Below are 13,874 nucleotides of genomic sequence, written 5' to 3'. Positions count from 1 at the left end.
TTATAAAATTTTGGACAAGCTTTTATTGCTTGTACACATTTGGAGGGGGAAAAAACATTTTTTTATATTTATCACTTCCATTACATAGTAAAGGAAGTATTCAACTGCAGACAAAAAATTTCCTTCAAATTTTGGTCAAAATTACCATTTTACTCATCCCCGAATCAATGTTGAGTATTTTTTTCTGAACGCACGTACATATAGGGAGCAGACGCAAGGACGGCGGTACTAGCCGTTTTGACAATGCTCGAGTTAATATCACGAGAAAACGTATTTGATTAAATTATGAGATCGATTATTTGCCCTCGAGTCCCCGCATTCAAAATATGAGGTCTATTTCATAAAATTAAAAAATATATATCGAAATCGATATTGTTGCCCAGTTGCCCCCCCCCCCCCCCTCCCCAATGCTACGCGTGTGGTGCACGAGAGCGGCGAGTGTCGATCACGAAGCGATCCACCATGAGATAGTTGGGAGTTGCCGCCGGTTGGTGAGCGAAACGAGTGGGGAGCGATAGCTCCCTAGTATATACTAATTTGCAAATTAATACAAGAGAGATTTAATAAATTTCAAAGCTTACCGCTTTGCTGCCATTGTCCGACACAGACTCTGAACTCTCGGAACTTTCTTCATTTTCTTCCAATATTTTTATGTCTGAAAGAAAAAGCAAAATTTTGTGTGTGATTATAACATTATCAAATCAAAATTTATTTTGTTTCAATTTTCTGATATTCACACGATTCTTTTCTACGTTCATTCTTGCGTTTAATCTACACTCATGTTTGTGAAAATTTCAACACCAAGAAGGATTTATGAAAATGAACAAAAATTCGCAGGATAAGCATGAGAAGATATGCAAATGATTAGAATTACAGAGACGTCGCGCATGCGCGGATGGAGTTACGTCCTCTGAACTGCGACGTAGACTCTGTAAGGGATGTAAAGTTTTTTTTATAATCATTGTATGATTAGCTGCCGATGGTAGATGTTTCTCTAGAACTCAATATGCCTCGTACAAAACTCAGAGCGTCATACGAACGAGTAACGGAGTTCGAATTGGGTCGCATGATTTGCATGCGTTAGGATCAACTTACGCATAGAGAAATCAGTGCCCGTACATGGCGTAATGCCTCAACTGTGATGCGTATTTGTAAAAGATGGACAGAAGATGATGTAATTAGCCGAAGGACTCGCGCCAGCCCACGCATTCGAACCACGCCACGAGATTATTGACATCTCACCCGCCTAACTGTAATGGATCGTATAGCGTCCTCTCGTACGCTCGCACTACGTTGGAGTATGGCTACAGGTATCACACTTGCTGCATCTGCAGTTCGTCGACGTCTGCTGCACCAGGACCTGCATGCAAGGATTTCCCAAAACGGTATTCCCTTTACCCCCCACCATTGTCACTTTCGGCTTCCATGGGCCCACCAACACACCCAATGGCGTGCGAACTAGCTACAGGTCGTCTTCTCGGATGAGCCCAGATTTAGTGAGCAACATAACAATGGACGTGTGCGCGTCAGACGCTATACATGGGACGTCACCTCCTAGAGTGCGTAATCCGACGACATATCCGGCATAACGCCAGGCGTTATGATCTGAAGCGCTATTGAATAGCAAGAGCAGTCCCATCTAGTTCAAACTACGGGTAACCTCAATAGCGAGCGCTAACGCTGTGATGCCGGAGGTACTACCCTTTCTTCAGAGCATTCCTGGTACAGTGTTTCAGCAGGACAATGCACGTCCACATCTCGCACGTAACGTACAAGTATTCTTCAGTGCACGACAGGTTACGCTGCTTCCTTGGCCTGCCCATTCTCCGGATATGACGCCCGTCAAGCATGTCTCAGATTGCGTTGGTCTGAGACTTGCCCATATGTCTCATCCGGCAGTTGATACAGATGAACTTTGGCTTCAGATTGAAGCCATATGAGATGCTATTCCTAATCGTGACATTCAGCACATCTATGATTCGATGCGAAAACGTGTACAGGCTCGCATAGCTGCGCGATGTAGCTACATTTTATATTAATTTAGGCCACTTATTTTCTCTTCATTGATCTGTAACTTTGATCGTTTATTTGTAGTACTATGAGTAATACACTGGTGTGTGAGTAATACACTGGTGTGCAAAAACTAAGGACGAAGTCGAAAAATTAGCAAATCAGCTGAACGAAGAGGCAGAGCGGACAGAAAGACCAATCCGGAGATTAAGTAAGGTGATGTACGGTAGCACATGCGCAGATATGCAGGCAGACGTAATGGGGGAGTGTCTGAGTAGTATAAAGCATGTTGTCGGTGTAAGATCAGTATTTCTGACAGAGTGATTGCACGCCGTATAGCAGTTAAAATCACACCGAGTTGCTGCCTCAGCGAGAAATGGCGAATAATCAATCTGTTAGACGACATCTGGATGCTTTTACCCGAGGTCGAATCATTGGGAAGTTGGAGGAAGGTCGCAGTGTGACAAGTGTGGCTGCAGAGTTCGGAATTGCTCACAGCATCGTTGCACGTCTTTGGAGACAATTTTAAACTACAGGAACAGCTATCCGGGGGTTCAGTAGTGGTCGTCCACGAGGAACCACACCCGCAGATGACCGGTATATTGTCTTACAGGGCAGAAGAAACAGGCGGCAGACAGCGGGAGAAATCGCTAGACACACGACACAGGCGACTGGACGACCAATATCGCGTTTTACCGTGGCCAGAAGACTACACGGTGGTGGTCTGTTTGCACGACGCCCTATACGGTGTGTACCTCTAACGCCTGCCCATCGGAGAAGGCGTTCTCTGTGGTGCCGGGAACACCGGAATTGGAGAGACAATGATTGGAGACGAGTACTCTTTACAGATGAGAGCAGATTCAGTCTGAGTAGCGATTCTCATCGCATACTCATCTGGAGAGAGCGGGGAAGCCGCAATCATCCCTCGAACATCATTGAAAGGGACAGGATGGAGGTCGCGGTGTTCTCGTTTGGGGAGGCATCATGCTTGGTAGTCGTCCAGACCTTCACATCTTCGACACAGGTTCAGTCAACGGGACCCGTATTTGTAACGAGATTCTTCTTCCATATGTGCGTCTTTTTAGAGGCGCTATGGGTCCGCAGTTCCTTTTCATGGACGAGAATGCACCATGTCATCGCACAGTAGCTGCCGAACAGCTCTTAGAGAGTGAGGATATTGAACGTATGGATTGGCCGGGGATCTCAATCCCATCGAGCATGTATGGGATTTTCTAGGCAGACGTTTGGCAGCTCGTACCTTACCACCAGTAACGATTCGGGAGCTTCGATTGGCGCTGCAAGACGAATGGGCAGCAATGCCTCAACAACTCATTGACACCCTCATTCTCAGCATGGGCAGACGCTGTGAAATCTGCCTAGCAGTCGGGGGAGATCATATCCCCTACTAAAGACCGGATGTTTCTTGCTGGACAGCCATCACAGGGATGTTTCGGCCTTCAGTCGCATTGCGCTCCATGCTACTTTTTCAATAAAGCTTCTTTTTATCCCTCTGATTTCTCTTTTAGTAAGTGTTGCTTACATTACACATGTCGTTACGTATTGGGGATCTTACGGTATTAAATGTGTTGATTTGGAAAGCTTTTGTACAAAGTTATATTGAAAAAAATCGTCTCGTCCTTAAGTTTTTCACACCAGTGTATGTGCTATAAGTTTTATTCCATTCCACTGAGTCCTTCATATTGTTGCAATTTTCACAAATATGAGTGTATATTAGTATCAATAAAATTACATTTTTAAATTTCTTGTAGCATTATTTCTCGTGTATTTTTTAATGAACTACAGTCATATTTAAGAGAGTTCTCTGCATAGATTCTGTGTTTGCTTTTGTTTGAGGATATTAAAGTCTAAAATCCAATACATGAATGTCTTAAAATGAAAAGAACTACTTCAGTACACTTACTTGGATTCGAGTTTGTTGCCCAATTTCTGTAGAAGGAACTTTCATTATAGTAATTATCCTCATGTATATTTCTCTCTTCAGGAGGTTCGAAACTTTCAAAACGCACAATATCTACAAAAAGAGAAGTAAGGAAACAATATATAGTACATGCAAAAGAAAAATAATAATAATGTCAGTCTATTCAGCACACCTGTTTCCCCTCAAAAAAGTGAACAAATTTTTTTTTAATGAAAAAAAAAACTATTTTGTTGTAGATGTTAGTGTCATTTTAAAAATTCACTGCCATCTGTTGTCCGTGCGAAATATATATATATATAAATATATATATATAAACCTTAACACGATTTTTCTTTTGACCACGCGCTTTAGCATTCAAGTATAAAAACAGTAAATTTTAAGAGATTTCTATATTTATTTTTTTAAATAAATTTATAGGAAGCCAAAATACAGCTGCCCTAATTGTAAAATCTAAAACGTGTTTACAGAATCACTTTCTAATAATAATAACTTGTATGTTGTTGCCAGCACAAAACTTTCTTCGATATATTTATTATGAATTCTCGCATCAGACGTATAATCAGAATTACTAAGTTTTTGCTGTCTTCGAGGCACTCCAAGTTTGAGTGTTATCGCAACTAGAATGGGCCGATTTACGGACTCGCATAAATTTCTATTTTATGTATAATTCCCAATTAGGCTAATGCACTAACTTTATAATGGTACTTAATGACCTTCTGGGACGGGGAGGGTTGTCCATAAACGATCTTATCAGCTACCGTATTAGGATTGGTAACAATGTTAAAATCAAGTTCTCGGGAGGTTGGGTTCACCTCAAACCCCAGAGCCCTAGATTTTGGGCGTATGCTTCGCCACTGGATTAAAAATACCATGAAAATCCAATTTTTTTTCCTTCCAATGTGGGCTGCGTTCTAAGGCTATTTAACTTTTAGCAGACCTAGTGCGATCCCCACGATAAGAGATCCAGTCTTTCATGTGCCACCATTAAGGCGTGGATGTCATTGGCATGGATAATTTGGACGCCCAGTTTCCACCAGATGGAGGCACCTGGGCTCTCTTTTAATGCGAAATTGCACTAGGAATTTAATTTGGCCGAGGATATTCTAAGCCATTGGTTCCCAACCGGTGGTTCGCGAACCCCTGGGGTTTCGCGCGAGGTACGAAGGGGGTTTGCGAAAATAATATTGTAATGGCGTACTTTTAACATGTTTGTTTGAGATGAAGTCTCAAGTTTAAGCGTTTTTCGCTTTCATCATTTATTCATTTACCTCTTGCACATTCGATACTTTTTAGATAACGATGTTAGCACACTTGCTAACATCCTATTTCGTAAATTTAAACAACTAAGTCTGTCAGTACACAGTATTTTCGCTGAGCCTGATAGAATTGAACTCGTGACAAAGAAGTTGAACTTTTGAATGCAATGTATTTAAATGAAAGCATATGAATGCTTCTGTTTCTCCGCTTGATTGGAAAATTCAATTGAACTTGATGGAAACATTATATGGAGCATATGCGAGCGTTTGAAACATCTCTACTTAGTTATCTATGCATAGTTTCTTTCCCATTTGAGTGCGATGATGAGCTATCCCGTTTCTCTTGTAGTTTGCCGAAAATGCGAGTAACACAACGAGCGCAATGGCGCTGCTGTTTGTTGCTATAATTTTCACGTTACCTAAGACTACAATGTACTTAGAGTTTCATTTGTGAAAAAGAGAAGGAATGGTTAGCAACCCCCAAAAAATAATATAGGAAGTGCGAAAAAGAAAAAAAAATACGCCAGGAAAAGTTCTTGGGTGAATCTTACGATAGTGTGAGGTACGTCGTAAAGAATGAAATTTTATTTGTGATTTATGCAGTAAACAAACTTTTGAATTTTGCGCAGAAAAGCTTTTTTGTAATAGGTCAGCATAAAAGTATTTTTGTTGATGAAATTTACCGTTTATGTAATATTTAGAGCTAATTACAGAAGTTTCTATTATTTTTCAGAAATTAAATAAAATAAAAAAATAACTTCGCATTTTATTCTGCACTTTTAGCATAAGGACAAAGAAAATTCATTAGCACTCAAGCGAATAATGTAAACAGTATATCTTTATCAAGCAACTAAATTTGCAGTCCTTTCTAAGAAGAGGAGGTAAATTTAGAGAACTTCTTATTTTACTGGATTAAAAATATCATTTAGTTAATCTAAGACATTTTCTCTAAGAGTTTTTTTTAAAGACTATTTAATTGACTGATTCAGCGTTACAAATAAATTTGTTGGTACAGAAAGAGATATTTTAAATTTGATCACCCCTTTTGGGCAAAGTTTGCATGGAAAAAATGCATTTCCTCACATAAAGGTAAATGCAGAAGATGTCAGATAAGACATTTGAGCCAAATTTTGAAATTCTTTGTTCCACAACTATTCTATTAAGAATTTGTTCAAAGTTGGCAGAAACTGAGAGAATTATTCGTACTTCTATATTTTGCAACTATTATTTTTGTTTCTCAAATTAAAAAAAACTAAAAAAAAAACTCCCAAATTTTATTGTGTGAGGGGGGAGGGGACGCACGTCACTTATTACTTAGTGCAGAAGGGGTTAGCCAAAGTCGAACAGGTTTCGACAGGGGTTCGCAAGGCAAAAAAGGTTGGGAACCGCTGTTCTAAGCCAAACGAATACCCAAGGTATCTTCTACATTCCGCATAATCATACGACATGGGCGCTGATGATTTTCTATATCTCGAAAATCTTCCGACTGGCCACCCCAGGTCAGAACCTGGGTCCACAGGCGTAGAAGGAAAGCGCTAACCATCACGCCACCAGCCGGCTAAAAAAATTCAACTTTAAATAGTAGGTATCTTTATCGATTGTCTGCTGCTGAAAATAAATATTAGCAGCAAAAGCAATCACGAGGGGGAATTCGCAATTCAAATAAACTACAGGAGGTGCTTCAGTCTCCGCCTAATGTCGGTTGAAAGGTGTAAACTCAAGATCGTATTACAGTCGAACCTCCATATATCGAACTTCCACATATCGAAATTTTCTATATATCGAAATCCCAGCAAATTTCTATGTTCATTACATAGAAAAATTGTTTTTATACATCGAAAAAATTTCTATATATCGAATTTTTTTTCCGAGACATTCGTAGATTTTTTTTCCTCTTTAGACTTAGTTTGTCTCATGAAAAATAAAGGTTAGGGGAGAAAATTATGTTCACTAAAGGTTGCTACGAAACTCATAAGGAATCTGGGGTTGAGGGGTGTGTTGTAGATAGGTCGTTGTTTCGTTCTAGAATTCTTAAATTCCCTCAAGTTTATTTCAAATATCTTAGTTGTAACCAGTAACATTGTAAAATCAGTTTCTAGTCATCGCTTTTGTGTGTTGATTATCGTTCCTAGTCGTTTTAGTTGCAGTAAAAATCATTCAAGTTAAGTAGATTAATTTTTTACTTTTCTCTCGATTTGTCAAAGCGAAAATCCCCTAATGTTGCAGATCAAGTTGAATTGCCGAAGAATGAAGATGTATGAAGGCGCAAAAATGTTATTTCTGCCATTTTTTTAATTATTAACTTTCATTTACTCCGATGCTCGTATAAATTAGAAATTAGGTTTCATACACGAAAATTAGCTTTAATTTTAATGTTTTAGGAGATTTTTAGGATAAAATAAGATCGTTTATATTTATCGAAATTTCTATATATCGAATTTTTTCCGGCAATTTGCTACTTCGATATATGGAGGTCCGACTGTATTTGCATGGGATATGACCTGTCCAATGAGGCATCTGCCTTGTCCGAGCTAAATTGAAATAGAAATGTTATCATTTCTGAAATCACCGCAAGGTGGCGTATTCAAACTTTAGAACTGCGAATTGAAAATCCGTTGCTGTTGGAAAAGATTCAACTAATGTTCCATTTGTCTAATCAATTATCTATTTTCCTGGTAGCATTCAACTACAAGAATTTTATTTCTTATGGATGATGGTTTTCTCTAAACGATTCCTACAGCTCTCCTAATGCTTCTAGAAACTTCAAACAAACTTCATCTTAAGCAGCTTTCGAATGACCTAAAACTTTAAAATGTGAATGAAATATTTCTCCACCAAAGTATCAAATTTATATGAAAAATTGGTTTAAAGTTGGAATAGAAAAAGAACAAAATCGAATTTTCGAAAAATCGCTTTGAGGTGCACACTTGTCCAGTCAATGAACACATTATAGCGTGCATGGAATATGCGATAATTTTTGACTTCAGAATATTGTTAGAGGTAGTTAGTAAGTAAACATATTAAAAGTCCCCGCCCCTAGGGGGTGAGCTAAAGGTTGGAGGGAGAAGGGAAGAAAAATTTGGGTTTTTCGAGAAAATGTCGGAAACGGTGGGAAAAATGCGTTCAAAATAAAAATTCAAGCAAAATAAACTTCCTATGAAACTGTTTCTACACATATTTGTCAAATTTCCAATAATTTTCCGGTATATGCTATGAAAAATCGATGATTTTCAGAAAAATTCTCCCTTTTTGTCAAACATTTGCTCCTAGTGCCTCTCAACATCAGAATTCATGAAAATTATCACTGACAAAGTTGCAGAGCATTAAATTTCCTTCAATTTGATATGCTATTTTATCACATTTTATTCAACCAATCAAAAGTTACAAAATTTCAAACACGCACTTTCATGGCAAAAGATGGAACACTTGCCATTCACAAATTTCAAACTGAATCGAAAGGATCGCGTACTTTCTCTTTCCCCAATGAATTCGACAATCCTGATGGACAGTAAATAATTTTGTGGATAACTACAACACAAATGATGTTTAAGGGGGGGGGGGGATTGTGAAATTGTGACTTTGTGACAAGGGGGCTTTGTGACAAATTTGCTAGTTTTTCCTTCATTCTCAGAAATTTGGGCAACCTTTTGATTTCTTGACTTGACAGCTTAAGAAAAGAAAGGTCCCATCAATGTATGATCTGTAGTGAAAATATAATTCCCAAAAATATGTGAGCTTACGAATGCAAAGATATCTGCTAAAAGAAGCTTAGTTTTAAAATTTTGAAATTTAGCTTAGGTCTTTGCATATATAGGTTCACATAGCTTGCAGATACTTTTGAGTTGATTGCGCAGATAGTACTTTATATTTTTCTCTGACTCTGGTTGCGGGTGAGGAATTCGCATTAGCTCTAAAATTCATTGCTTGTGAAAAACTCGCGTTATAGCCATTTCGCGTAAGTCGAATCGCGTTGTAGCGGGAGTCGACTGTATCGTATTTTCATGAAAGAATGCATGCATAAAGTACTTCTCTATTCAAATAAACTGAATCATTTGATTTGAAAAGAGGTCAACTCCATTCATTTTTTCAAAATTTTCAGGGGAAAGAAAAAACGTATATATTCATCCTATTTTTTAAATTTCGTTTAATTTTTCTTTATTTTTTTTTCTTTTAAAGTGTGATGAAATTTATTTGAAATTGACACAATCCCAAAATTTTGCTGTAATAATTTTCTAAAAACATGTATTTTTTTACGAGAGATGAAATTTGTTTTAGACGTCAGATGGCGTTTTCAAAATGAACATCGGTTTTTCAAAATAAATGATAATGCAAAATATTAAGCATTGCTTATTCTTACAAAATATTGAATTTTAATGTGAAAACTGAAAAGAGGAATTTAAATGACAAAATAATAATAATAATAATAATAATAATAATAAATAAATAATTAAAATTCTTCAGCTGCTTCTTCAGTTGATGTAATGGGCCAATCATAAATTTCCTGGTAGAAATTTTTATGAGCATCTGGTACATACTGGTGTAATTTTTTTAAATCCATTTTTACTTTCTTCTATATCTAATATATAGAAGAAAGTATTGGATTCGTGCAAATTTTCGAATTTCGAATTTTGACGGATTCGAACGTTTTGAGGTGTGCTGAGTCCATTTCGACTATTTTTGGAAAATGTCTGTCCGTCTGTGTGTATGTGTGTGTGTCACGTCTGTGTGTGACCAGTTTTTTGTGGCTGCTCTACAGCAAAAACTACCGCATGAAATTGAACGAAATTTCGTACATATATGTGCCCCTATGTGAACTTGTGCCCATTGCTTTTTGGCGCGAATTCCTCCAAGGGGGGTGGAGCAATCGGACGTTTTTTGAGTTACGCGTGCTTGCTATTCCTCAGGAAGTTACTGGCGGAACCAAACAAAATTTGGTCCATATGTTGCTCCTAACAGGAGCAGGTGCTGATTCAATTTTGGTGTTAATAGCTCAAACGGGGGTTGGGTTATAGAACGTTTTTTATCGTCAATTGTGACTGCTGTATCTCAAGAAGTAACTAACGGAATCAAACAAAAATTTTTTGACAAGTAGCCCTTAGTGGGTATAAGTGCTGATTTTATTTTGGTGTCAACAGCTAAAAAGGGGGTAGCGCAATCACCCGTTCTTTTTTTCCATTGTGAGTGCCCTATCTCAAGAAGTAATGCAACGTTCTGGTTGAAATTTGGAATATGTGTGAATTTATACGTAAACAGGCTTTGGTTCAATTTTGACTCCAATCGCTCCAAGAGGTGTTGATTTTTTTCTTTTTTTTTTTTTTTTTTTTTTTTTGCGAATAAAAATAGTTTTATTAATGCAACAATAAGAAAGATAAATCGTAATAGATTGTCGTCTGCGTATTTCTCGTGATTTTATTACTTTCTTCTATATCTAATATATAGAAGAAAGTATTGGATTCGTGCAAATTTTCGAATTTCGAAGGATTCGAACGTTTTGAGGTGTGCTAAGTCCATTGCGACTATTTTTAATTAGAATTTTGTCCTGATAAGCGGTATTGTTTGCTGGATATGGGATAAAAAGCTTTGGAGTTTCTACATTTTTACTAGGCAAAACCTTTCTTCTACTAAACAATCAGTGAATGGCTCAGCCCTTGCAACACCAGGTTCAAGATTTGTTAACACAAACTCGTAAAAGTTGTTTATACCAAAAAAAAAAAAAAAAAAAAAAACCTTTCTGCTCCTTGGAAACCCTTTTTCCGTAACTTCTACTCGACTGAACTTTCTTTCTAAAATAATCTAGCCACCAATTTTTAAAATCTGCTACATCCTGATGTGTCACGTGCTTTACATTGAGCTTTTTAGAATTTGAAGAGGATACGATAAAATCTTCGTACTGTTGAGGTGTGTAAATACGGTCCTCACGGCGAAAACGTGGAGCGGTTCATTATGAAAAAGGGTCATCACCTAGACATGACTCCTTTTCAAAATGAACGCTGGTGCTGGTCTTACACCGAACTACCTCAGAAAAATAGATTTGAGCTGTTTTCACATAAAACCGATGTGTTGATGTTAAAAAGGTGGGAAACCGCCATGAAGTGAGTTTTGAAAAAAAAAATGGAGTTGACCCCATTTCAAAATGACCGATTCAACTATAGGAGGCGCTGCAGTCTCAGGACATTAGCTGCTGAACGAAATAAAACAAAGACCCGCACACTTACACCTATCCAATCAGATATCTGTCTTGACCGTGCCAAGTAGCAAACTTTTACCTCTTTGGCTAGTTTCTTAAATCACCGCCTTGTGGCGTATCCAGACTCTAGAACTGCGACTTGTGTTCAAATAATTCGTTTGCGATTACTTAAACCTTTGTAAGAAATTATATCTTTCTTTTTAAAGTGTTTCTAAGCAAAAAAGTGTGAGCATCGGTGTATGATTAAATTCGTTTTTTAAATTATTTTTTTAGGTTCAAAAATTTTTGCTTCGGAAAAAAGTTAGTGCTTCCGTTTGATTTTCCTCTTACAGTTTAAGTAATCATTAAAATATCAAACAAGTAAAAGAACTAATAAACTTTTGAATGATGTTTTGTGAAAAAATAAATACCTATGTCGATCAAAAACTGCACAAGTCAAACATTGCTCTTTCTTATTGTTACATGAAAATCAATTACAAGCTTAAAATTTAAGATTTCATGTTGTAATTTCATACCAGGTGCTCTGTGTTCCCATGTTTCAAAGGCTATATTTTGATTTGGCGATCCAGAACTTGAAACAGAGCATGGATCCTGCTTCAAATCTGATGGGGGCAGTTGACCATAAAACCAACTCCCTGACTTTTTCCACACCTGTTAATAATTAATTTTTACGATTGTATTAACAATTACTTATTTCACGTTAATCTTTTAAAAATGCATTCTTATTGCAAAAAAACATCCAGTCATCACACAATCGTGATTAAAATTTATCATAATGACAAGAAGTTTCGTCCAGAACTAAACGAGCCTACCTTCTAGTACACCAACATCTGCGTTTTAGCATCTGATCACAGTATTATCTTTGGCAGCACAAACATAGGGGCCTCACGAGGATTCAAAAATTCACATAATAAACAAACTTTTACGTACTTCTGTGGTAGTTAAAGGGGCCCCAAAAAACGCACTGCAACGGGCCCCAAACCTGTAATTGTGCCACTGAATGTCATTGCATATTATGTCAAAAATACCTTTTAAACATTTTAGGCTGATTCCTAAAAATCAAATAAATCTCTCGACTGATGAAACAGACACGAAAAAAATAAAGAAACAATTCGCAACTAAAGCGCTCGATTCTTGCGGTGATTCACAAAATTATAGAAAAAGGTAAAACATTGCGTTCCACGTGTGTCTCTTGAGATAAACATAGGCAAATTGTTATGAGTATTTATTAACGCATTCGATATGTCTTAGATAGCTTTCAGCAACAGAAATTGTTTTGTCCCTTAATAGTGTTCTCGAGCTTCTCAAAATAATATTAGCTTTGTCATTATTTCCCTCTAAAAAGTGAATTGATTATCGTACATAGCGAAAGTTAGTGTAAACAGAAGAAAACTCTGGATTAAAAAACTTCGCATTAGCATGAAATTAACAACAAATATGCTCGTCTGTTCGAAGCATTTTTTTTTTTTTTTTGAAAGAGGATCAAGTTTTACCAGGTAAAATTTTTTATTGTTTTGTGTGCATTTGTATAAGTATGAGGGTTTTTTAAATTTAAAACTCGAAAGGAAGTTTTAATAACATTAGCTGAAGAATTAGGGCTTTCATCTCCGCTTAATTAAAAAATAGTTAATTTAACTAACCTTATTTTACTGCAGCATTTAGTTGAAAATGACAGTATGCAAAGTATTTTCTTGAAAATATTATCGCGGAACAAAATGAAAAATGTTTAATCGAGAAAGAACGTTTGGAATTTGAACTACAGCAAAAACAAAAGCTGATAATTTTAATCGCCCAAATTGTGCGTCAACTTTACTTTATTGCTTCTTACATTATCGGCTGAAGAGTTTCGCTAAAAATTTGTTAGCCACAGTGAAAATGTAGTTCTATCAAGAATTGATAAACATCGAATTCAAAATCGTAGAAATGGCTGCTAGAGAGCTACAAACAACGTGATTTGCATTAATTTCTGTCGTTTAGTAATGCTTCTTAGTTTCATCTTTCTTTCTACGTGAGCCAGAATATCTACAAGACTTAAAAAAGTAATTTGAAAAAAAAAATGATACATACAAACAAAAATTACTAGGTTAATTAGCATTTTATACGCTACGGCGTATGTTTGTTTTACCTTTTTCATCCGCCATTAGATGGTGGCTGCAGTGCCCCTTTAGTTTGTTGGAGTTGCGAATAAAGTAGCAGCAACTTTTAAACTATGCAAAAGCATTGTATGTTAGTTTTTCCACAAGAAATTATTTTTCCATTTCCAAAAATAATGGTAATTATAATAATAATAATAAGATTAAATTAACAAAAATTGAAATAAAAAAACACATCAAAATACATTTTATCCAAAAAAAAGCATACACCTCGTTTACATCTCTTTCTTTTGGGTAAAAATAAAGTGCCTCGGATTTTATTTTTCCATTGTTGCCAAATATTAAAAAATGCATGGATAAGTTTTAGGAAATAAACAAATTCGTAGAAA

The 13,874-nt window shown here is 36.7% G+C and overlaps 1 protein-coding gene across 2 annotated transcripts in view; it reads right to left on the bottom strand.

The window, feature by feature from the left end:
- LOC129220147 (rabphilin-1-like) overlaps nt 1-13,874 on the bottom strand; it is a 105,795-nt gene that overhangs the window by 40,245 nt on the left and 51,676 nt on the right. For both annotated transcript variants that reach the window (XM_054854499.1, XM_054854498.1), the window contains exons 6-8: nt 11,908-12,043; nt 3,932-4,042; nt 582-655 (exon numbers count right to left, since the gene is read on the bottom strand). In XM_054854499.1, the coding sequence (XP_054710474.1) occupies nt 582-655; nt 3,932-4,042; nt 11,908-12,043 (321 nt within the window). The remainder of the gene's footprint in view (nt 1-581; nt 656-3,931; nt 4,043-11,907; nt 12,044-13,874) is intronic.

This window comes from Uloborus diversus, chromosome 4 (genome assembly GCF_026930045.1).
Source record: "Uloborus diversus isolate 005 chromosome 4, Udiv.v.3.1, whole genome shotgun sequence".
NCBI classification, from domain to species: domain Eukaryota; kingdom Metazoa; phylum Arthropoda; class Arachnida; order Araneae; family Uloboridae; genus Uloborus; species Uloborus diversus.
This window is presented reverse-complemented; position numbering and strand designations above follow the sequence as displayed.